This window comes from Salmo salar, chromosome 19 (genome assembly GCF_965601325.2).
Source record: "Salmo salar chromosome 19, fSalSal1, whole genome shotgun sequence".
Classification (NCBI taxonomy): domain Eukaryota; kingdom Metazoa; phylum Chordata; class Actinopteri; order Salmoniformes; family Salmonidae; genus Salmo; species Salmo salar.
In genome coordinates this window covers 62,135,546-62,161,163 of record NC_138309.1, presented here as the reverse complement: position 1 = coordinate 62,161,163, position 25,618 = coordinate 62,135,546, and the positions used below count along the sequence as shown (strand labels likewise).

Here is a 25,618-nt window from a genome sequence, read left to right as displayed (position 1 = left end):
ATCTAAGTAATCTAAAAATTTCACAACTACCTTATTCATTCCTTTACACTTGTGTGTATAAGAAATTGTACATATAAATATATGGATGAGCGATTGCCGAACGGCATAGGCAAGATGCAGTAGATGGTATAGAGTATAGTATATACATATGAGATGGGTATGTAAACATTAAATAAAGTGGCATTGTTTAAAGTGACCAGTGATACATTTATAACATCCATTTTTTTATTATTAAAGTTGCTAGAGATTTGAGTCAGTATGTTGGCAGCAGCTTCTCAATGTTAGTGATGGCTGTTTAACAGTCTGATGGCCTTGAGATAGAAGCTGTTTTTCAGTCTCTCGGTCCCAGCTTTGATGCACCTGTACTGACCTCGCCTTCTGGATGATAGCGGGGTGAACAGGCAGTGGCTTGGGTGGTTGTTGTCCTTGATGATCTTTTTGGCCTTCCTGTGACATCGGGTGGTGTAGGTGTCCTGGAGGGCAGGCAGTGTGCCCCTGGTGATGCGTTGTGCAGACCGCACCACCCTCTGGAGAGCCTTACGGGGGGCGGAGCAGTTGCCGTACCAGGCGGTGATACAGCCTGACTGAATACTCTCGATGGTGCATCAATAAAAATTTGTGAGTGTTTTTGGTGACGACAAATTTCTTCAGCCTCCTGAGGTTGAAGAGGCGCTGTTGCGCCTTGTTCACCACGCTGTCTGTGTGGGTGGACCATTCCAGTTTGTCCGTGATATGTACGCCGAGGAATTTAAAACTTTCCACCTTCTCCACTACTGTCCCGTCGATGTGGATAGGGGGGTGCTCCCTCTGCTGTTTCCTGAAGTCCACGATCATCTCCTTTGTTTTGTTGACGTTGAGTGTGAGTGTTTTTTCCTGACACCACACTCCGAGGGCCCTCACCTCCTCCCATTAGGCCGTCTCGTCGTTGTTGGTAATCAAGCCTGCCACTGTAGTGTCGTCTGCAAACTTGATGATTGAGTTGGAGGCGTGCATGGCCACGCAGTCGTGGGTGAACAGGGAGTACAGGAGAGGGCTGAAAATGCACCCTTGTGGGGCCCCAGTGTTGAGAATCAGCGGGGTGGAGATGATGTTTCCTACCCTCACCACCTGGGGGCGGCCCGTCAAAGTCCAGGACCCAGTTGCACAGGGCGGGGTTGAGACCCAGGGTCTCGAGCTTAATGATGAGTTTGGAGGGTACTGTGGTGTTAAATGCTGAGCTGTAATTAATGAACAGAATTCTTACATAGGTATTCCTCTTGTCCAAATGGGTTAAGGCAGTGTGATTGCGATTGCGTTGTCTGTGGACCTATTGGGGCGGTAAGCAAATTGGAGTGGGTCTAGGGTGTCAGGTAGGGTGAAGGTGATATTTATTTTATTTTATTTCACCTTTATTTAACCAGGTAGACAAGTTGAGAACAAGTTCTCATTTACAATTGCGACCTGGCCAAGATAAAGCAAAGCAGTTCGACACATACAGCAACACAGAGTTACACATGAAGTAAAACAAACATACAGTCAATAATACAGTAGAAAAATAAGTCTATATACAATGTGAGCAAATGATGTGAGATAAGGGAGGTAAAGGCAAAAAAGGCCATTGTGGCAAAGTAAATACAATATAGCAAGTAAAACACTGGAATGGTAGATTTGTAGTGGAAGAAAGTGCAAAGTAGAAATAGAAATAATGGGATGCAAAGGAGCAAAATAAATAAATAAATACAGTAGGGGAAGAGGTAGTTGTTTAGGCTAAATTATAGATGGGCTATGTACAGGTGCAGTGATCTGTGAGCTGCTCTGACAGCTGGTGCTTAAAGCTAGTGAGGGAGATAAGTGTTTCCACTTTCAGAGATTTTTGTAGTTCGTTCCAGTCATTGGCAGCAGAGAACTGTAAGGAGAGACGGCCAAAGGAGGAATGGGCTTTGGGGGTGACCAGAGAGATATACCTGCTGGAGCGCGTGCTACAGGTGGGTGCTGCTATGGTGACCTGTGAGCTGAGATAAGGTGGGACTTTACCTAGCAGGGTCTTGTAGATGACCTGGAGCCAGTGGGTTTGGCGACAAGTATGAAGTGAGGGCCAGCCAACAAGAGCGTACAGGTCACAGTGGTGGGTAGTATATGGGGCTTTGGTGACAAAACGGATGGCACTGTGATAGACTGCATCCAGTTTATTGAGTAGGGTATTGGAGGCTATTTTGTAAATGACATCGCCGAAGTCGAGGATCGGTAGGATGGTCAGTTTTACGAGGGTATGTTTGGCAGCATGAGTGAAGGATGCTTTGTTGCGAAATAGGAAGCCAATTCTAGATTTAACTTTGGATTGGAGATGTTTGATGTGAGTCTGGAAGGAGAGTTTAGTCTAACCAGACACCTAGGTATTTGTAGTTGTCCACATATTCTAAGTCAGAACCGTTCAGAGTAGTGAAGCTGGACGGGCGGGCAGGTGCGGGCAGCGATCGGTTGAAGAGCATGCATTTCGTTTTACTTGTATTTAAGAGCAGTTGGAGACCACGGAAGGAGAGTTGTATGGCATTGAAGCTCGTCTGGAGGGTTGTTAACACAGTGTCCAAAGAAGGGCCAGAAGTATACAGAATGGTATCGTCTGCGTAGAGGTGGATCAGAGACTCACCAGCAGCAAGAGCGACATCATTGATGTGTACAGAGAAAAGAGTTGGCCCAAGAATTGAACCCTGTGGCACCCTCATAGAGACTGCCAGAGGCCCGGACAACAGGCCATCCGATTTGACACATTGAACTCTATCAGAGAAGTAGTTGGAGAACCAGGCGAGGCAATCATTTGAGAAACCAAGGCTATTGAGTCTGCCGATGAGCATGTGGTGATTGACAGAGTCGAAAGCCTTGGCCAGGTCAATGAATACGGTAGCACAGTATTGTTTCTTATCGATGGCGGTTACAATATCGTTTAGGACCTTGAGCGTGGCTGAGATATGATCCTTGACTAGTCTCTCAAAGCACTTCATGATAACCGAAGTGAGTGCCACGGGTCGATAGTCGTTTAGCTCAGTTACCTTAGCTTTCTTGGGAACAGGAGCAATGGTGGCCCTCTTGAAGCATGTGGGAACAGCAGACTGGGATAGGGATTGATTGAATATGTCGGTAAACACACCAGCCAGCTGGTCTGCGGGTGCTCTGAGGACGCGGCTAGGGATGCCGTCTGGGCTGGCAGCCTTGCGAGGGTTAACACGTTTAAATGTTTTACTCACGTTGGCTGCGGTGAAGGAGAGCCCGCAAGTTTTGGTAGCGGGCCGTGTCAGTGGCATTGTATAGTCCTCAAAGCGAGCAAATAAGTTGTTTAGTTTGTCTGGGAGCAAGACATCGGTGTCCGCGACGATGCTGGTTTTCTGAACCCTTTTTGGTTCCAGGTAGAACTCTTTTGGGTTCCATGTCGAACCCTTTCCACAGAGGGTTCTACACTGAACAAACATATACAACATGCAACAATGAATATAAGGAAATCCTCAATTGGGCCTTATTCATTAGGCCTTAATATAGGGATTTCACATGACTGGAAATACAGATATGCCTCTGTTGGTCACAGATACCTTAAAAAATAAAGGTAGGGGTGTGGATCAGAAAACCAGTCATTATTTACTGTGACCACCATTTGCCTCGTGCAGCGCGACACATCTCCTTTGCATAGAGTTGATCAGGCTGTTGATTGTGGCCTGTGGAATGTTGTCCCACTCCTCTTCAATGGTTGTGCGAAGTTTCTGGATATTGGCGGGAACTAGAACCCGCTGTCGTACACGTCGATCCAGAGCATCCAAAACATGCTCAATGGGTGACATGTAGGGTGAATATGCAGGCCATGGAAGAACTGGGACATTTTCAGCTTCCAGGAATTGTGTACAGATCCTTGCGACATGGGGCCTTGCATTATCATGCTGAAACATGAGGTGATGGCGGTGGATGAATGGCAGGACAATGGGCCTCAGGATCTCATCACGATATCTCTGTGCATTCAAATTGCCATCGATAAAATGCATTTGTGTTGGTTGTCCGTAGCCTATGCCTACCCATACCATAACCCCACCGCCACCACGGGGCACTTTGTCCACAACGTTGACATCAGCAAACCGCTCGCCCACATAATGCCATACACGCTGTCTGCCATCTGTCCAGTACAGTTGAAACCGGGATTCGTCTGTGAAGAGCACACTTCTCCAGCGTGCCAGTGGCCATTGAAGATGAGCATTTGCCGACTGAAGTCGGTTAAGATGCCGAACTGCAGTCTGGTCAAGACCCTGGTGAGGACAACAAGCACGCAGATGAGCTTCCCTGAGACGGTTTCTGACAGTTTGTGCAGAAATTCTTTGGTTGTGTAAACCCACAGTTTCATCAGCTGTCTGGGTGGCTGGTCTTAGACGATCCCACAGGTGAAGAAGCCGGATGTGGAGGTCCTGGGCTAGTGTGGTTACATGTGGTCTGCGGTTGTGAGGCCGGAAGGATGCACTGCCAAATTCCCTAAAACGACGTTGGAAGCGGCTTATGGTAGAGAAATGAACATTAAAATCTCTGGCAACAGCTCTGGTGGACATTCCTGCAGTCAGCATGCCAATTGCACGCTCCCTCAGAACTTGAGACATCTGTGGCATTGTGTTGTGTGACAAAACTGCACATTTCAGAGTGGCCTTTTATTGTCCCCATCACAAGGTGCACCTGTGTAATGATCATGGTGTTTAATCAGCTTCTTGATATGCCACACCTGTCAGGTGGATGGATTATCTTAGCAAAGGAGAAATTCTTACTAACAGGGATGTGAACAAACTTGCGCACAAAATTTGAGAGAAATAAGCTATTTGTCCGTGTGGAACATTTCTGGGATCTTTTATTTCAGCTCATGAAACATGGGACCAACACTTTACATGTTGCGTTTACACCTGGAACAAAAAAGGGTTCTACCTGGAACAAAAAATGGTTATCCTATGGGGATAGCTTAAGAACACTTTTGGAACATATAGGTGTGTAGCCTGAAAACAGAAAAATTACTTGTAAAAGGACGTAGTTATGGTAGATTCAGTATAATATAATATATCATGGGTGTTCTTTCTAAATCGCCTCTTTTTATTGTGCCATAGTAAGTACTTTCTCTCACTGTAAACTCTTTTTACCTTCTGTTGGGAGCATAGGTCATCCACATTTTTGGGGGGATCCAGCAGAGAATTCAAATGGCCTAGTTTCATACAAGGCATCAATATTGAGACCACTCATGTTGCAATGTGTTTTGGCATACACTAGAGCATAGTGTACAAAGAGCACTACACATGATGATGGGCAATGTCTTACAGTAAAAGTTGCATCTCTGACTGACATGAAATGGCAATGTTAGGGCGAGAATGTTGAAATGAACCTGACCTCAATATGACTTTAGAACTGAGGGTGATGTCATCAAGTTGAGTCAAGGGCCAGCGTTACCCGTTATGGCGTCTGTGTAAACATTCACTTATGTCTAGGAGTGTGTCTATGTGTGTGTGCCCATGTGTGTGTCTATTTATGTGTGTGTATGCTCGTGTGTCGTTCCTGCGTGTGTGTGTGTGGGTGGGTGGGGGGGGGGGGGGGGGGGTTCTGAAACCACAAAGCCACGTGAGAATAGCGTAATTATGTGAAGAGCTCCAGTTACCACTCCAACAATATTTTCATGCCAGGAATTATGACTCTTTGCCATCTGTCCTAAAATAGGCATGTTGAACATTTCAGTCTCACTGTAAAAAATAAATAAAAATCCTTGCACTAGGTGCATGTAATATGGAAAATGAACGACCATAATCACTCAATTCAACTAAAATAGATTGCATCGTCATCAACAGATTACGTAACGCCATCTGATATTTTATTTTAGGACAGGGCCTGATTGGCTATGCCATTTACAATATGATGTGTTTACAGGTGGTCCATACAGGGGTTTCCATTTGGAATGTTTGATTAATGCCATTATTTGTCCATGTCTCAGAATTCAGTGTATTTCTCACTGTGCCATTATAACATGGACTGTGAAAAAGGATGTGAATATTATATTCAATGGGTATGCGCTATTTTACTGTGCAATACAATATGTTACCAGATCAGGGCCAGGATTTCCCCTGACCATGTGACCTGACCAAAGAAAGAGAGACTCAGGTCACATGGTAACGGAATAGATCCTGACTATATACATATACTCAGTGTACAAAACATTAGGAACAACATTCCTAATATTGAATTGCACACCCTTTTTCCCTCAGAACCTGCTCAATTCTTTGGGGCATGGACTTCATAAGGTGTCGAAAGCATTCCACAGTGATGCTGGCCCATGTTGATTCCCTTGCTTCCCACAAATGTGTCAAGTTGGCTGGGTGTCCTTAGGGTGGTGGACTATTCTTGAGACAGACGGGAAACTGTTGAGTATGAAAATCCTAGAAGTGTTGCAGTTGTTGACACACTCAAATCGGTGCGCCTGGCACCTACTACCATACCCCGTTCAAAGGCACTTAAATATGTTGTCTTGTCCATTCACCCTCTGAATGGCACACATACACAATCCATGTCTCAATTGTCTCAAGGCTTAAAAATCATTTAACCTGTCTCCTCCCCTTCATCTACGCTGGTTGAAGTGGATTTAACAAGTGACATCAATAAGGGATCATAGCTTCCACCTGGATTCACCTTGTCAGTCAATGTCATGGAAAGAGCAGGAGTTCCTAATGTTTTGTACACTCAGTGTATAATATCAACTTTCTGTGCTGTCAATCATCCCCCAGGTCATCATGGTAACAGCGTGCGAAGACTGGCTCTACGCTTAGAGGCTCTGAGCTCTCAGGTGCAACGGCTAGCGAGGGAGAGAGACGCTCCCCAGCCTGCTAAAGAGGAACTTACCAACCTTCTGCAAAGGTACATCTATACTCCTAACACACATCCACACTCAGACAAAGTAGTTAAAATAATGTTATTGGATATTCAGTACATAAATTCAACATTATATCAGACACACAGCACTGAAACTTCATTTTTCTGTTGAGTCTCGTGTGTGTGTGTGCATGTGTGCTTGTGTGGTCACCCAGTCTCCGGCAGGACCAGGAGGGTTTGGTGCGGTCCGTGGAGAGAGAGCTACAGAGAATGGCCCAGAAGCTGGAAAGCCTCGGTCATCAGCCCCACACACCACGACCACAAGATGACCACAGACCGCAGACAGGTAGGACCACAACCAGCCCTGTTCATAGCTTTTCTCTAACTAATAGTAATACAATATGGTTGTTTAGTAGGCATACATTTATTATCAAAAGCAACTTACAGTACAGAGGGGCCATGCAGGAATCAAACCCCAAACTTGGAACCACATTGGAACTACATCATATAGCATTAGCTAGAGAAGCTTACCATAACAAAGACCTATAGTTACAGCTGGATCCTGTGTTGCTCAGTTGGTAGATCATGGCGCTTGCAACACCAAGCGTTGTGGCTTTGATTCTGCTGGGGCCACCCGCATGTAAAATGTCTGCATGCATGACTGTAAGTTGCTTTGGATAAAACCGTCTGCTAAATGGCATATATTATTATACACTGAGTATACCAAACATTACAGTGGCATGTGAAAGTATTCACCCCCTTGGCATTTTTCCTATTTTGTTGCCTTACAACCTGGAATTAAAATAGATTTTTGGGGGGTTTGTATAATTTCATTTACACAATATACCTACCACTTTGAAGATCCAAAATATATATTTTTGTGAAACAAACAAGAAATAAGACAAAAAAACAGCGTGTGCATAACTATTCACCCCCAAAGTCATTACTTTGTAGAGCCACCTTTTGCAGCAATTACAGTCTCTATAAGCTTGGCACATCTAGCTACTGGGATTTTTGCCTATTCTTCAAGGCAAAATTGCTCCAGCTCCTTCAAGTTGGATGGATTCCGCTGGTGTACATCAATCTTTAAGTCATACCACAGATTCTCAATTGGATTGAGGTCTGGGCTTTGACTAGGCCATTCCAAGACATTTAAATGTTTCCCCTTAAACCACTTGAGTGTTGCTTTAGCAATATGCTTAGGGTCATTGTCCTGCTGGAAGGTGAACCTCTGTCCCAGTCTCAAATCTCTGGAAGACTGAAACAGGGTTTCCTCAAGAATTTCCCTGTATTCTATCACAGTGCCATCAGTTTTGTTACCAAAGCCCCTTATACCACCCACTACTGCGACCTGTATGCTCTAGTTGGCTGGCCCTCGCTACATATTCGTCGCCAGACCCACTGGCTCCAGGTCATCTATAAGTCTATGCTAGGTAAAGCTCCGCCTTATCTCAGCTCACTGGTCACAATAACAACACCCACCCGTAGCACGCGCTCCAGCAGGCATATCTCACTGGTCATCCCCAAAGCCAACACCTCCTTTGGCCGCCTTTCCAGTGACTGGAACGAAATGCAAAAATCGCTGAAGCTGGAGACTTATATTTCCATCACTAACTTTAAACATCAGCTATCTGAGCAGCTAACCGATCGCTGCAGCTGTACATAGTCCATCTGTAAATAGTCCACCCAATCTACCTACCTCATCCCCATATTGTTTTTATTTACTTTTCTGCTCTTTTGCACACCAGTATCTCTATTTGCACATCATCATCTGCTCATTTATCACTCCAGTGTTAATCTGCTAAATTGTAATTACTTCGCTACTATGGCCTATTTATTGCCTACCTCCTCACGCCATTTGCACACACTGTATATAGACTTTCTTTTTTTTCTATTGTGTTATTGACTGTACGCTTGTTTATTCCATGTGTAACTCTGTGTTGTTGTTCGTGTCGCACTGCTTTGCTTTATCTTGGCCAGGTCGCAGTTGTAAATGAGAAGTTGTTCTCAACTAGCCTACCTGGTTAAATAAAGGTCAAATAAAAATCAAATAAAAATTTAGAGCCATCCATCATTCCTTCAATTCTGACGAGGTTCCTAGTCCCTGCCGATGAAAAACATCCCCACAGCATGATGCTGCCACTACCATGCTTCACTGTGGGGATGGTGTTCTCGGGATGATGAGAGGTGTTGGGTTTGCGCCAGACATAGCATTTTCCTTGATGGCCAAATATGTAATGGAAAGGTGTTCCTAATGTTTTGTACAGTCAGTGTATATTATCATAGAACGTCATACCAGTAACATATAGCATATATCATATCATAGCACATTAGTGAAGATGCAATGACTACATGCTTTTGTTGGAGTTGGCACCTGATTAAGTCAATGCAGCCAGTCTCCCCATTATACCACAATAAAACTATTGGTTGACTATAGTGTTTTAGAGATTGGCTGGAGGGACTCTGATATTCTTACTCGAGGCCGCAGTTCAGGGCCGTGCAATAGTTCAAGTTCAAAGATTAACAACATAGTGAAGTTAATAGCCTGGGATTCTAGAAGGGATGGTCGTTGGCCAGTAGGGGTCAAAGGTGAGAGACTACAGGTGAATATGAGGGAGGGAGTCCTTAAAGCCGATGAATAAGGGGTTTAACAAGTCCCAGAGAGCTAGCTATGCTGGCGGAGTGTGTGTGATTGTGTGTGTATGGTGGTGTGTGTGTGTGGAGCAGCAACCAGAAGGAAAAGCTTTACGTCTCCCCTAAACCCCCCCTCCCCCCCCCCGGAGAGGTGTCAGGTGGGAGTTGGGTTACTGGCTGACCCTGCCACGTGAGGACGGATGGAGGGAGGGAGCTGGGGAGGCAGAGGCAGAGGCAGAGGCAGAGGCAGAGGCAGGGAGGCAGGGAGGCAGGGAGGCAGGGAGGGAGGGAGGGAGGGAGGGAGGGGGGAGAGAGAGAGAGAGAGAGAGAGGAGAGAGAGAGAGAGAGAGAGAGAGAGAGAGAGAGAGAGAGAGAGAGAGAGAGAGAGAGAGAGAGAGAGAGAGAGCGCAAATGAAAGAGAGGAAGAGAGAAAGTGAATGTTCACAAACCCTGAATAAGGTGATTCATACAACGCAGGCCACACAACCCCCCCCCCCCCCATACACACACACTTCTCACCACGAGCAGCCCACCCTCCTTCCCGACCCGCCTCTCTTCCCCTCACATTACCTCAGACCCCATAAAGAGCGATCAAATTACCCAGGAGTCCTTTCAATGGCCTGTTGACTCGTACGTGTGTTTTTTCAGATGCTGATTTTTTTTTCATCTTCTCATCAGCTTTTTCGGGCTTCGCACCTTGGCTGTGACTGGGATTTTATTTTATTTTCTGCCCGTTTTACAAGGTTGTTTTACACAGCTAAGGCCTGTGTGTTTTGGCACGGTCTGCATTGTAAAGGAGAATGTTTGGGGTGGGGTAGGCAGGTGGGTTAGGTGTGTGTGTTTGACGTTTATGTGTGTGTGTGTGTGTGTGTGTGTGTGTGTGATTGACACTAGGGGGAAGAAGGTGGAGTGCTTACGGGAAGGGGCCTCTTTGGGAACACAGTGGGTTTCTTCTCATGCTATAGAATGCTACACTGTAAAAAACCAATTTAACCAATTGCTCAATCAGCGTTATTCTGAGTTGGGTAGACTTTGAAAGGACACCAAATTCAGCTAATGCGTGTTCAAAAAAAGTTTCACTCAACAAACTTTGCTCATAGCGAGTATAAAAACTTGTTGAGTCGAATTACTAACTGTATGTTGGTTCAGCTATATGCCCAAATATTGAGCAAATTCATAATCCTATTGCAGCTGTTGCCTTACAATTGTACAATTGTACGTTGAATCAACAAACTGCTGCATCAAAGCTGGTACCAAGAGACTGAAAAACAGCTTCTATCTCAAGGCCATCAGACTATTAAATAGCCATCACCCGGTTACTCAACCCTGCACCTTAGAGGCTGCTGCTACATAGACATGGAATCACTGGTCACTTTAATAATGATTACATACTGCTTTACTCATTTCATATGTATATACTGTATTCTATTCTACTGTATTTTAGTCAATTCCACTACATTGCTCGTCCTAATATTTATATATTTCTTAACTCCATTCTTTTACTGTTTTACTGATGTTATTGGGGGTGTAGCGAAATGCTTGTGTTTCTAGCTCCAACAGTGCAGTAATATCTATCAATTCACAACAATACACACATGTAAAAGAACGGAATTAAGAAATATAGAGATATTAGGACGAGCAATGTCGGAGTGGCATTGACTAAAATACAGTAGAATATAATATAGTATATACATATGAAATGAGTAAAGCAATATGTAAACATTATTAAAGTGACTAGTGTTCCATTATTAAAGTTAATTTACACACATCAATCTACACACAATACCCCATAATGCAGTCAAAACAGATTATTAGAAATTTTTGCAAATTTATTACAAATAAAAAAACATACTTTATTTACGTAAGTATTCAGACCCTTTACTCAGTACTTTGTCGAAGCACCTTTACCAATGCACTTGTATCTTAAACATTTGAACCGGGGACCGATGCATATCTGTGAATCGTTACATCCCTACCACACGAAATAACAAACATTTTTCTAAATAAATCCAATCTGTTAGTAGTTTAACTTTTTCCCTTACTGAGATGACTGATCCAGTTTATAAGCTTTAGGTTGACTCAATAATCAATCTTCTCTACCCTGGCAGTCATTCTCAATGCAGGTTGCAGGCAATTAAAATATATCCTCACTCTGGCTGGATTCCAATAGGAATTACACATCACTTTGCAAGCAAGCATAATGTGACTTGCAGGCTTGATGTGGCCTGTAAACCAGGAGTTTCAGACCAGTGCATTAGGTTGTAACTAGGCCCTCAAAGGAAGGCCTTATGATATACAGTTGAAGTCAGAAGTTTACATACACCTTAGCCAAATACATTTAAACTCAGTTTTTCACAATTCCTGACATTTAATCCTAGTAAATATTCCCTGTCTTAGGTCAGTTAGTATCACCACTTTATTTTAAGAATGTGAAATGTCAGAATAATAGTAGAGAGAATGATTTATTTCAGCTTTTATTTCTTTCATCACATTCCCAGTGGGTCAGAAGTTTACATACACTCAATTAGTATTTGGTAGCATTGCCTTTAAATTGTTAAACTTGGGTCAAACATGTTGGGTAGCCTTCCACAAGCTTCCCACAATAAGTTGGGTGAATTTTGGCCCATTCCTCCTGACAGAGCTGGTGTAACTGGGTCAGGTTTGTAGGCCTCCTTGCTCGCACACACTTTTTCAGTTCTGCCCACAAATTTTCTATTGGATTGAGGTCAGGGCTTTGTGATGGCTACTCCAATACCTTGACTTTGTTGTCCTTAAGCCATTTTGCCACAACTTTGGAAGTATGCTTGGAGTCATTGTCCATTTGGAAGACCCATTTGCAACCAAGCTTTAACTTCCTGACTGTTGCTTCAATATATCCACATAATCTTCCTACCTCATGATGCCATCTATTTTGTGAAGTGCACCAGTCCCTTCTGCAGCAAAGCACCCCCACAACATGATGCTGCCACCCCCGTGCTTCACAGTTGGGATGGTGTTCTTTGGCTTGCAAGCCTCCCACTTTTTCCTCCAAACATAACGATGGTCATTATGGCCAAACAGTTCTATTTGTGTTTCATCAGACCAGAGTACATTTCTCCAAAAAGTACGATCTTTGTCCCCATGTGCAGTCGCGAACTGTAGTCTGGCTTTTTTATGGCGGTTTTGGAGCAGTGGCTTCTTCCTTGCTGAGCAGCCTTTCAGGTTATGTCAATATAGGACTCGTTTTACTGTGGCTATAGATACTTTTGTACCTGTTTCCTCCAGCATCTTCACAAGGTCCTTTGCTGTTGTTCTGGGATTGATTTGCACTTTTGGCACCAAAGTACGTTAATCTCTAGGAGACATAACGCGTCTCCTTCTTGAGCGGTATGAGGGCTGCGTGGTCCCATGGTGTTTATACTTGCGTACTATTGTTTGTACAGATGAACGTGGTACCTTCAGGCGTTTGTAAATTGCTCCCAAGGATGAACCAGACTTGTGGAGGTCTAGAATCTTTTTTCTGAGGTCTTGGCAGATTTCTTTAGATTGTCCCATGATGTCAAGCAAAGAGGCACTGAGTTTGAAGGTAGGCCTTGAAATACATCCACAGGTACACCTGCAATTGACTCAAATGATGTCAATTAGCCTATCAGAAGCTTCTAAAGCCATGACATAATTTTCTGGAATTTTCCAAGCTGTTTAAAGGCACAGTCAACTTAGTTTATATAAACTTCTGAGCTACTGGAATTGTGATACAGTGAATTATAAGTGAAATAATCTGTCTGTAAACAATTGTTGGAAAAATTACCTGTCTCATGCACAAAGTAGATGTCCTAACCGACATGCCAAAACTATAGTTTGTTAACAAGAAATTTGTGGAGTGGTTGAAAAACAAGTTTCAATGACTCCAACCTAAGTGTATGTAAACTTCTGACTTCAACTGTATGTAATGTATTGTCATATATTTAAATTTTAACTGGGAAATGTACAAATAAGGTAGATTTAGTTTTCAAGTTGAATTGTATGTTCACTCAACTTGAGAATGTATGTTAGTTCAACTATATGCCCAAATGTTAAGAAAACTCACAATCCTATTGCAGCTGGTTTCCTTACAATTGTATGTTGAATCCAAATGTATTTTTTACAGTGTAGGAATCGAGTGCTGATTCAAGTTTATTACCCACTGAGTACTCTGAGCAGCACAGAGGTTGTTGGTAAAATAAAGTATAATATTAGATAATATCACAATCTCTTTTGTCAGGTCTCCGTGAGGTTTGTGAGGTGCCCGAGGACCCTGTGTATCCCCACTGTGCTGAGAAAGTTGAGGTGAGTCACAACACAATTAGTTGAAAGTTAATCTTGTAAATGCTAAATCTGTTTTTGTTGTTGGGCCCATGAAGTCAACATTTCTCCTGTCACCGTTGTCCCAAACCAATTTTTTTGTCTCTCTCTTTCTTTTCGAACACAAACACTTTGGCGTTACATTCCCAGTTCCTGCAAGCCCGTTGGGACTCAGACCCCTGCTATGCTTTCTATGGGGTGGATGGTACCACCTGCTCCATCCTGACCTACCTGAGTGAGAGAGAAGACTTCTGTCCCCCCCACCCTGGAAGAAACCATTCAGCACCACCATGGCACCAGCAACCACACACCCACAAAGAGAAGGTAGCTTTAGAACAGGTTGAATGTCACTTGGCATAGGTATTATAACTATCAAAATCTGTCATTGAAAAACAATGTTTATGGACTTCACTGAACATATGCTGATGGTTTTAGTAGCCTTTTGTCGAGACATGAAATTATCTTTTATTATTTTTCATTTAACCTTTTATTTAAGCACAGAGTCATGCTGAGACCACTGTCTCTTTTGCAGATGAGCCCTGCATTTATTTATTTAAAACTCGTTTTTAAACCACTGCACAAATTTCTTGTTAACAAACTATAGTTTTGGCAAGTCGGTTAGGACATCTACTTTGTGCATGACACAAGTATTTTTTCCAGCAATTGTTTACAGACAGATTATTTCACTTATAATTCACTGTATCACAATTCCAGTGGGTCAGAAGTTTACATACACTAAGTTGACTGTGCCAGAAAATGATGTCATGGCTTTAGAAGCTTCCGATAGGCTAATTGACATCATTTGTGGATGTATTTCAAGGCCTACCTTCAAACTCAGTGCCTCTTTGCTTGACAAAATGGGAAAATCTAAAGAAATCAGCCAAGACCTCAGATAAAAAATTCTAGACCTCCACCAGTCTAGTTCATCCTTGGGAGCAATTTCCAAAAGCCTGAAGGTACCACGTTCATCTGTACAAACAATAGTACGCAAGTATAAACACCATGGGACCACGCAGCCGTAATACCGCTCAGGAAGGAGACGTCTTCTGTCTCCTAGAGATTAACGTACTTTAGTGCCAAAAGCGCAAATCAATCCCAGAACAACAGCAAAGGACCTTGTGAAGATGCTGGAGGAAACAGGTACAAAAGTATCTATATATCCACAGTAAAACGAGTCCTATATCGACATAACCTGAAAGGCTGCTCAACAAGGAAGAAGCCACTGCTCCAAAACCTCCATAAAAAAGCCAGACTACGGTTTGCGACTGCACATGGGGACAAAGATCGTACTTTTTTGGAGAAATGTACTCTGGTCTGATGAAACAAAAACAGAACTGTTTGGCCATAATGACCATCGTTATGTTTGGAGGAAAAAGGGGGATGCTTGCAAGCCAAAGAACACCATCCCAACCGTGAAGCACGGGGGTGGCAGCATCATGTTGTGGGGATGCTTTGCTGCAGGAGGGACTGGTGCACTTCACAAAATATATGGCATCATGAGGTAGGAAAGTTATGTGGATATATTGAAGCAACATCTCACAACATCAGTCAGGAAGTTAAATCTTGGTCGCAAATGGGTCTTCCAAATGGACAATGACTCACTAGCATACTTCCAAAGTTGTGTCAAAATGACTTAAGGACAACAAAGTCAAGGTATTGGAGTGGCCATCACAAAGCCCTGACCTCAATCCCATAGAAAATGTGTGGGCAGAACTGAAAAAGCGTGTGCGAGCAAGGAGGCCTACAAACCTGACTCAGTTACACCAGCTCTGTCAGGAGGAATGGGCCAAAATTCATCCAACTTATTGTGGGAAGCTTGTGGAAGGCTACCCGAAATGTTTGACCCAAGTTAAACAATTTAAAGGCAATGCTACCAAATACTAATTGAGTGTATGTAAACTTCTGACCCACTGGGAATGTGATGAAAGAAATAAAAGCTGAAATAAATAATTCTCTCTACTATTATTCTGACATTTCACCTTCTTAAAATAAAGTGGTTATCCTAACTGACCTAAGACAGGGAATTTTTACTAGGATTAAATGTCAGGAATTGTGAAAAACTGAGTTTAAATGTATTTGGCTAAGGTGTATGCAAACTTCTGACTTCAACTGTATCTATATACACATCAATTACACAATACATGAAAAGCAAACACCTAACACGATAGCAAAACACAATAATATAATTTAAACACTTTCTTCAGTAAAAGGCCCTCTAACATTCGCCTGAATTGCCCTAGAGCCGGGATGGGCAACTGGCAACCCCCGCTTTGTAGGCCCATGGACCAATAAAATTACAAATTAAAAACTTACTGTTGAGAGTTAGAATAATAGAATACACAACGATGTGGGTACGCAGACTTACGAGCTCCCTCATGTTGAGTTCCGTTTTTTGGGGGGCCCCCACCCCCATCAAAGTTGCCCAGCCCTGCCCTAGAGGCACCAACTCCACCAACTTTAAGGAATTTTGGAGATCATTCCACATGAGGCGGTAAAAAAACTAAAAGCAGATTTACCTAACTTGGTGGACATTGATGGGATCTCCATTCAGTGCCAATTTCAGTTCAACACAGGCTTTCTGTAGGGCAATAAAGGCAAATTGAAGCTCTGGAATTAAGCTCTGACAATATTTATGTCGGTCGCACAGGTCACCACCTTTGAAGGGGGAGTATATGGGCCGCCTTCCAGACTCTGGGGATGGTACCAGAAATAATTGTAAGGTGAAAAATGTGGGTTTAAGATTCTGCAATCAGAGGAGCAGAAAGCTGCAGCAAGAAAGGATCAAGCAAATCAGCCCCAGTGTTTTTTTACATCAATATTGCTTAAGGCGTCTGGCACATTACAAGTAGAAAGTTGTTGGAATGAAAACAAAGATTCACCAGAAGTTGACGGGACTTCCATCGACGCAAGTAGAGGCTGGGAGAATTGCAGGCAGTTGACTGTCTGACCAGGGTCAATTAAACCACAATTTCTTTCAAATAAAAAGCCTGCAGAGATAAAATGCTGATTTAGAAGCACTATTTATCTCATTTTTCTCAGTAACGATGCCAGTTTGACACAACTTGCTTTGGTAGGGAAGGAGAGGAATTTCCACGCTACAGTGCATTAACTGTTTTCCAAAATGTTGTAATTTCACCAGAAGCTTTCTTGATTGAGGAAGTGCATCTATTTCTCAATTGCCTAGTCAGCATTTCTTGATTTGTCAGCATAACTAGATCTGAAAGTTCTATAGAGAACCAATAATCTGTTCTATTTCTTACTCTAAGGCGTTTACACGGACTGTTTTCCTGACAGAGAGATACAAATTTATGAACAATTCTAGAGCTAATTCAGGGTCAGGCATGCAGCTAATAGAGGAGAAGTCATTGTAACACATATCATGAAGAAAAGCTTGTGGGGAAAAATTTTACAAATCTACAGTGACTTCAGAAAGTATTCACACCTCTTGACTTTTTCCACATTTTGATGTGTTACAGTCTGAATTTAAAATTGATTAAATTTAGATTTTTTTGGTCACTGACCTACCTACACACAAAGAATGATGTTTTTCAACATTTCTACAAATTAATAAAAAATGTGAAGTTTAAATGTCTCGAGTCAATTAGTATTCAACACCTTTGTTATGGCAAGCTTAAATAATGAATTAGTAAAAATGTGCTTAACAAATCACATAATAAGTTGCGTGGACTAACTATGTGCAATAATAGTGTTTAACATGAAATTTGAATGACTACCTTATCTCTGTACCCCACACATACAATTACTGTATCTGTGAGGTCCCTCCGTCGAGCAGTGAATTTCAAACACAGATTCAACCACAAAGACCAGGGAGGTTTACCAATGCCTCACAAAGAAGGGCACCTATTGGTAGATAGGTAAAAATAGAAAAAGCAGACACTGAGTATTCATTTGAGCATGGTGACGTTATTAATGACACTTTGGATGGTGTATCAATATACCCAGACACTACAAAGATACAGGCGTCCTTTCTTTTTTTTTTACTTTGACCCCTTTTTCGTGGTATCCAATTGGTAAATACAGTCTTGTCTCATCGCTGCAACTCCCGTACAGACTCTGGAGAGGCGAAGGTCGAGAGCTATGCGTCCTCTGAAACACAACTTAGCCAAGCTGCACTGCTTCTTGACGCCCGAAAGCCAGTCGCACCAATGTGTCGAAGGAAACATGGTACACCTGGCGACCGTGTCAGTGTGCATTGTGCCCGGCCCGCCACAGTAGTCGCTAGAGCGCGATGGGACAAGAACATCCCTGCCCTAACCCGGACGACACTGGGCCAATTGTGTGCTGCCCCATGGGTCTCCCGGTCGCGGCCGGCTGCGACAGAACCTGGACTCGATCCAGGATTTCTAGTGGCACAGCTAGCACTGCGATGCAGTGCCTTGGACCACTACGCCACTCGGGAGGCCCAGGCGTTCTTTCTAACTCAGTTGCCGGAGAGGAAAGAAACTTCTCAGGGATTTCAGCATGAGGCCAATGTTGAATTTAAAACAGTTAGTGTTTAATGGCTGTGATAGGAGAAAACTGAGGATGGATCAACAACATTCTAGTTACTCCACAATACTAACATTATTGACAGAGTGAAAAGAGGTAAGCCTGTACAGAATAATAATATTCAAAACATGCATCCTGTTTGCAACAATGTACAATAAATGTGGCAAAGCAATTCACCTTTTGTCCTGAATACAAAGTTGTATTATCATAACTAAGGAAATGACCCAGATGCAGACACAGGAGGCGGATAATACTGTTCTCAGATAATTTACTATAAATACTGGGCAGGCAAAGGGCAGGTATAGGACAGGCAGAGGTTCGTGATCGGGTCAGAGTCAGGCAGGTACAAGATGGCAAGCAGGCTTGGGGTTAGGGCAGGCAGAATGGTCAGAACTGGGAAAAACTAGGAAACAGAACCTGGAAACAGGAGACAAAGGGCTGTGAGATATAGGTTTAATCCTAGACACGTGAAAAGTGTACAGAGAGTACAGGGCAACAGAAGACGAACAGCAGAGGGGCTAAGAATCAAGGAGATGGGGAAAGGGCCGATAAAACAGTGGGACAGTTTGCGGGACTCTATCTGGAGGGGCAGATTCCGAGTGGACAGCCATACCCTCTGCCCGAGACTATAACGGGGAGTCGGGGTCCGGTGGTGGTCCGACCAGTCGTCGATACCTGGAGGTGGTCTTGAGAAGAGCCAACCGGGCTCTCTTCCAGGCACGGTGACAGTGGTGAACAAACATCTGGGCCGAGGGTATGCTGACCTCCTCCTCATGCTCCGGGAAGAGTGGGGGCTGATATCCCAGGGAGCACTCAAAACGCGAGAGACCAGAGGCTGAGCAAGGGAGGATGTTGCAGGCGTACTCTACCCACACAAGCTGCTGGCTCCAGGTGGTGGGATTGGCGGAGATGAGGCAGCAAAGAGCCTGATTGGCTCGCTCCGACTGGCTGTTAGACTGGGGGTGGAACCCGGGGGACAGGCTGATCGATGACCCAGTGCCGAACGCCTTCCAGAACTGGGATGAGAACTGAGGACCCCGGTCAGAGACAATATCCACCGGAAGTCCATGGATCCATGAGCTGGGCCGTCTCCTTGGCTGAGGGTAGCTTGGGGACCGGAAAACCGGTCCACCACGGTAAGGATAACCGTGTTGCCATCAGGCAGGGGGAGACCAGTGACAAAGTCCAGGGATATATGTGACCAGGGACGGTGAGGGACGGGAAGTGGTTGAAGGAGGCCAGCCGGAGCTTGCCGAGGAGTCTTATTCTGGGCATGCACGGTGCAGGCGGAGATGAACACGAAGAAATCAGGAACCAAGGTGGGCCACCAAAAACTTTGTCGTACAAAGGCCAGGGTCCGACGGGAGCCAGGATGGCAGGCCAGTCGAGAGGAATGAGCCCATTCCAGAATCGAGGAACGGGCAGAGTCCGGGACAAACATCCGGTTAGCTGGGCCCTCTGCACCCCACAGACCTGGTTCTCTATACCCCAGATGAGTGCAGCTGCGAGACAAGAGGTAGGTAGGAGATGGTGAAGTTGAATCGGGTGAACAGCATGGCCCATCGAGCTTGCCTGGAGTTGAGGAGCTTGGCGGCGTGGAGATATTCCAGGTTCTTGTGATCTGTCCATACTATGAATGGGTGTTCCGCGCCCTCTAATCAGTGCCTCCACTCCTCCAATGCCATCTTCACCGCAAGTAGTTCCCGGTTACCCTCGTCGTATTCCTTTCCGTGGGGTTGAGACGATGGGAGAGGAAAGCACAGGGACGCAGCTTTTGGTCTTGGGCCGAACGCTGGGACAGGACAGCCCCCACTCTGACGTCTGAGGCATCGACCTCCACCAGGAAGTTGCCATCAGCGATGGAGACGTATATTGAGGACCCCCTGGCCGGGACAGATCTGGATGGATTAGGATGGGGCTGGTAGTGAATTGGTGCTTGAGGTCCAAGACCTTGGGAGAGGTGAGAGCTGACAGTGGGGAAGCCCGGGTGCTGTAACCCCAGATGAACCGGCGGTACAAATTGGTGAATCCCAGGAAGCGTTGCAGCTCCACGCTGGAGGTGGGTTGCAGCCAATCCACCACCGCTCTCACCTTTTCAGGATCCATCTGTATGTTGCCTGCAGCTATGATGTACCCAAGGAAGGAGATGGTAGAGCGATGGAATTTGCATTTTACCGCTTTGACGAACAGCTGGTTCTCTAGAAGACGCTGGAGGACTTGTCTGACATGAGGACATGTTCTTGAGCCGAGTGGGAAAACACGAGGTGTCATCAAGGTAGACGAACACGAACCTATTCAATATGTCCCAGAGAACGTCTTTTACCAGGGCCTGGAACACAGCAGGAGCATTGGTCAGTCTGAACGGCATCACCAAGTATTCGTAGTGCCCGCTAGCCATGTTAAAGGCGGTCTTCCACTCATCCCATTCCCGTATCCGTACCAGATGGTAGGCGTTCTGGAGGTCCAACTTGGAGAAGATGGTAGCCCCCTGGAGAGGCTCGAAAGCCGAGGCGAGGAGTGGAAGCGGGTAACGATTTTTAACCGTGATGTCATTCAGGCCCCGGCAGGGTTTTGACCTTGCGCCGGCGGGGGAGCCAGAAGGACGGATACCCCCTGCAGCCAGGGAGTCCTCAATATACGTCTCCATCGCCTTGGTCTCCTGCCCTGACAGGGAATAAAGCCGCCCCCGAGGTGGTGTAGTGCCCGGGAGAAGGTCAATGACGCAGTCATAGGGCCGACGTGGAGGAAGCGAGGCTGCATGGGCCTTGCTGAAAACCTCCCGGAGGTCGGAGAGGTCCGGGCTTTTCCCAAGCCCGCAGGAAGACGTCCCGGGGCAGGAATTGCTCCAGCAATGTGTTGAAGGCATGTCCTGGTGTTCCGCCATGGTCTGGAATCCTTCCATAAGACCTTGAAGTAACTCCTTGTGTCTTCCAATGGTGGCTCCCTGGGAGGAGACGGCGTTGTGGAGCTGGTCCAAGTCTGCTGTGTCAGTCATGGCCAGTTCATACTATCACGACTCAGGACATGACCCAGATGCAGACACAGGAGGTGGATAGTACAGTTTATTATAAACATGGGGCAGGTAGAGGACAGGTGATCAGGTCAGAGTCAGGTAGGTACAGGACGGCAGGCAGGCTCGGGATCAGGGCTGGCAGAAGTTCTAGGAAACTGAACTTGAGAAACAGAAAGACGGGAAAGCACGCTGGTAAAACCTGACAAGACAAGATGAACTGGCAACAGACAAACAGAGAACACAGGTATAAATACACAGGGGATAATGGGGCAGATGGGCGACACCTGGAGGGGGGTGGAGATAAGCACAAAGACCAGTGAAACAGATCAGGGTGTGACATTTAAGTTTGGGGCAAATCCAATACAACCTATTACTGAGTACTCCATATTTTCAAGCACAGTGGTGGCTGCATCATGTTATGGGTATGTTATGGGTATGCTTGTAATCGTTAAGGACTGGGGAGTTTTTCAGGATAAAAAAGAAACGGAATGGAGCTAAGGACAGGTAACATCCTAGAGGAATACCTGGTTCAGTCTGCTTTCCACCAGATACTGGGAGATGAATTCATCTTTCAGCAGGACAATAACCTAAAACACAAGGCCAAATCTACACTGGTGTTGCTTACCAAGAAAACAGTGAATATTCCTGAGTGGCCGAGTTAGAGATTTGAATTAAATCTGCTTGAAAATCTATGGGGAGACCTGAAAATGGCTGTCTAGCAATGATCAACAACCAATTTGTGAGGGCTTGAAGAAGGGGATAAATGCCATCAACAGATACATGTGGATTTTGTCTTATGGACAAATCAAAAACCAAAAGCACATTTTTTTGTGATATTTAGAGAACATGATGCCACAAGAGGTGATTTCACATATATAGCCACCCTCCCCTTCTTTCAGTCTGTGACACCTGAAGATGTGGTAATCAGCAATGTCCTTATCCGGGATCGAGCCATGGCTCTGTGAGAACCAAAATGTCCGGGCTCGTGTCATGCACCCAGATATCATGAAAGTCCATCTTTGACATCAAACTTTGTACGTTGATATGTAACAACCCAACTTTTTGCAATTTGAATATAGCAAGGGTATCCATTTTTGTGGTATTTGAAATAACATTATGGGACGAGCTTACCACTGTGGGCTTCCAATTGGGCTAACAGTAACAGTGGATTAATTTTTTTATGGTCACAAGATTGTTACTACCCCTGGGGATATGATTATCTGTATAAGTACTATGATAATGCTGTGAAATAGTGGGAATGGGATGCGTTACCTGAGCAGAGCCTCCTCAATGTTGGCCAAGATAACTTTTGCCCCTTTCATATTTGGATGCAAGCCATACATCAGTCAGATTCTTTATCTAATTTTAACTTGCATACACTACTTTCGTACTGCTTTAATATTGTTGTTCATTAATCCCTTTTTATTTCACACAGGCAGAGGTCCGGACGACTCTGAGGCCATTGTATGAGGTGTTTGGTGGAATTCCGGGTCCTGCAGGAAGGTTCATCTGGTCCAGGGTGGAGAGGCTGTCTGCATGCTGGATAAAGGCGGGACATAGCATACGAGAGAACACCATTAAGACGACTTCACTGCAGAAGAGGGTGGGTTAACCACAGAGATCCTATTAAATGAACTTCCAATATGTAAATCTATGGGGTTAACATACTTTGAAGTTCATCGGATTTCAAACTCCCACGTGCTGCATCTATATTTATAATCCCCCTATCTCCTGCTGTAATATTTTCATACAGTTGAAGTCGGAAGTTTACATACACCTTAGCCAAATACATTTAAACTCAGTTTTTCACAATTCCTGACATTTAATCCTAGTAAAAATTCCCTGTTTTAGGTCAGTTAGGATCACCACTTTATTTTAAGAAGGTGAAATGTCAGAATAATAGTAGAGAGAATTATTTATTTCAGCTTTTATTTCTTTCATCACATTCCCAGTGGGTCAGAAGTTTACATACACTCAATTAGTATTTGGTAGCATTGCCTTTAAATTGTTAAACTTGGGTCAAACGTTTTGGGTAGCCTTCCACAAGCTTCCCACAATAAGTTGGGTGAATTTTGGCCCATTCCTCCTGACAGAGCTGGTGTAACTGAGTCAGGTTTTTTAGGCCTCATTGCTCACACACGCTTTTTCAGTTCTGCCCACAAATATTCTATGGGATTGAGGTCAGGGCTTTGTGATGGCCACTCCAATACCATTTTGCCACAACTTTGGAAGTATGCTTGTCATTGTCCATTTGGAAGACCCATTTGCGACCAAGCTTTAACTTCCTGACTGATGTCTTGAGATGTTGCTTCAATATATTCACATAATTTTCCTACCTCATGATGCCATCTATTTTGTGAAGTGCACCTGTCCCTCCTGCAGCAAAGCACCCCCACAACATGATGCTGCCACCCCCGTGCTTCATGGTTGGGAGGGTGTTCTTCAGCATGCAAGCATCCCCCTTTTTCCTCCAAACATAACGATTGTCATTATGGCCAAACAGTTCTATTTTTGTTTCATCAGACCAGAGGACATTTCTCCAAAAAAGTATGATCTTTGTCCCCATGTGCAGTTGCAAACCATAGTCTGGCTTTTTTATAGTGGTTTTGGAGCAGTGGCCTTTCAGGTTATGTCGATATAGGACTCGTTTTACTGTGGTTATAGATACTTTGTACTTGTTTCCTCCAGCATCTTCACAAGGTCCTTTGCTGTAGTTCTGGGATTGATTTGCACTTTTGGCACCAACGTACGTTCATCTCTAGGAGACAGAACGCGTCTCCTTCCTGAGCGGTATGAGGGCTGCGTGGTCCCATGGCGTGTATACTTGCGTACTATTGTTTGTACAGATGAACGTGGTACCTTCAGGCGTTTAGAAATTGCTCCCAAGGATGAACCAGACTTGTGGAGGTCTACAATTATTTTTCTGAGGTCTTGGCTGATTTCTTTTGATTTTCCCATGATGTCAAGCAAAGAGGCACTGAGTTTGAAGGTAGGCCTTGAAATACATCCACAGGTACACCTCCAATTGACTCAAATTATGTCAATTAGCCCATCAAAAGCTTCTAAAGCCATGACATAATTTTCTGGAATTTTCCAAGCTGTTTAAAGGCACAGTCAACTTAGTGTATGTAAACTTCTGACCTACTGGAATTGTGATACAGTGAATTATAAGTGAAATAATCTGTCTGTAAACAATTGTTGGAAAAATTACTTGTGTCATGCACAAAGTAGATTGCCAAAACTATAGTTTGGTAACAAGAAATTTGTGGAGTGGTTGAAAAACGAGTTTTAATGACTCCAACCTAAGTGTATGTAAACTTCTGACTTCAACTGTATGTCTTTAGTTATTTTTAGTTACTGTTCCTTAGGTTAGTCATAGTGCTTGCACTGATATGCTGGTGGGATGATTGTTGAATGTGTAATATTGAATTGATAAAACCTCTATATACTCAAATAAGGCTGTGTTTTAAAAGTTATTTCTGTATGTGCCCCCAGGTGCTAGAAATATTTCTAATACCTTGATATCCAACAACATCATGGCTTCACGAATCCATTTCAATGTAATGAAGACTGATCTAATCATGAATAATCATCGTCCTCCACCTCCATGTTCTCCCCCTCTCTAGGTCCTGCTGTACCCGGGGGTCCTGTCTGGGGGTGCGGGTCAGCGGTTCGGGGCCATGGTGGACCAAGGGGGGCCTCTGGGGGAGCTGGTGCAGTGGGCTGACCTCAGTGCCTCTCTCTTCATCCTGGGTCACAATCTGACCTTTACCACCTCCCAGAACCACCTGCACAGGTAACACACCGTAGAAATATAATTACTATAATGGGAATCCTCATTCAAGTCAATGTTCTGTGATGGATGAGTCAGCGGCCATATGAAGTGAACCCATAACCAGGAAGGCAAGCCAGAAGAACAGGATTCAAGGTGTGCTTTACACACCTCTTAATATAAATATGTCTAATACCTTGATATCCAACAACATCATGGCTTTGCATATCCATTGAAATGTATTGAAGACTGATCTAATCATGAATAATCATCGTCCTTTGACAACTTAAAGCTCTCACAATGCATTGTCACTTTGAGTTCTATCTCACCATGACAGAGTGTTTGTTTGTGTTTGGTGGAACAGTGTGATAGGTGCAGCCCCGGGCAAAGGAAGCTGCCCCATCCAGAGGCCCCTGCCCTTTGACCTCATCTATACAGACTACCACGGCCTCGCCCATCTCCAGGGAGCCATGGGGCTGGCCTTCCAACACTACCAGTAACGACACTTTGGTTACTTTTGTTAACATGTT

The 25,618-nt window shown here is 44.4% G+C and overlaps 1 protein-coding gene across 2 annotated transcripts in view; it reads left to right on the top strand.

The window, feature by feature from the left end:
* The window catches only part of LOC106579191 (alpha-1,6-mannosylglycoprotein 6-beta-N-acetylglucosaminyltransferase B), a 47,753-nt gene that overhangs the window by 6,185 nt on the left and 15,950 nt on the right, over window positions 1–25,618 (top strand). For both annotated transcript variants that reach the window (XM_014158861.3, XM_014158860.3), the window contains 7 exons: window positions 6,756–6,885; window positions 7,056–7,186; window positions 13,715–13,779; window positions 13,945–14,118; window positions 22,752–22,919; window positions 24,943–25,112; window positions 25,453–25,584. In XM_014158861.3, coding sequence (XP_014014336.1) covers window positions 6,756–6,885; window positions 7,056–7,186; window positions 13,715–13,779; window positions 13,945–14,118; window positions 22,752–22,919; window positions 24,943–25,112; window positions 25,453–25,584 — 970 coding nt within the window. The remainder of the gene's footprint in view (window positions 1–6,755; window positions 6,886–7,055; window positions 7,187–13,714; window positions 13,780–13,944; window positions 14,119–22,751; window positions 22,920–24,942; window positions 25,113–25,452; window positions 25,585–25,618) is intronic.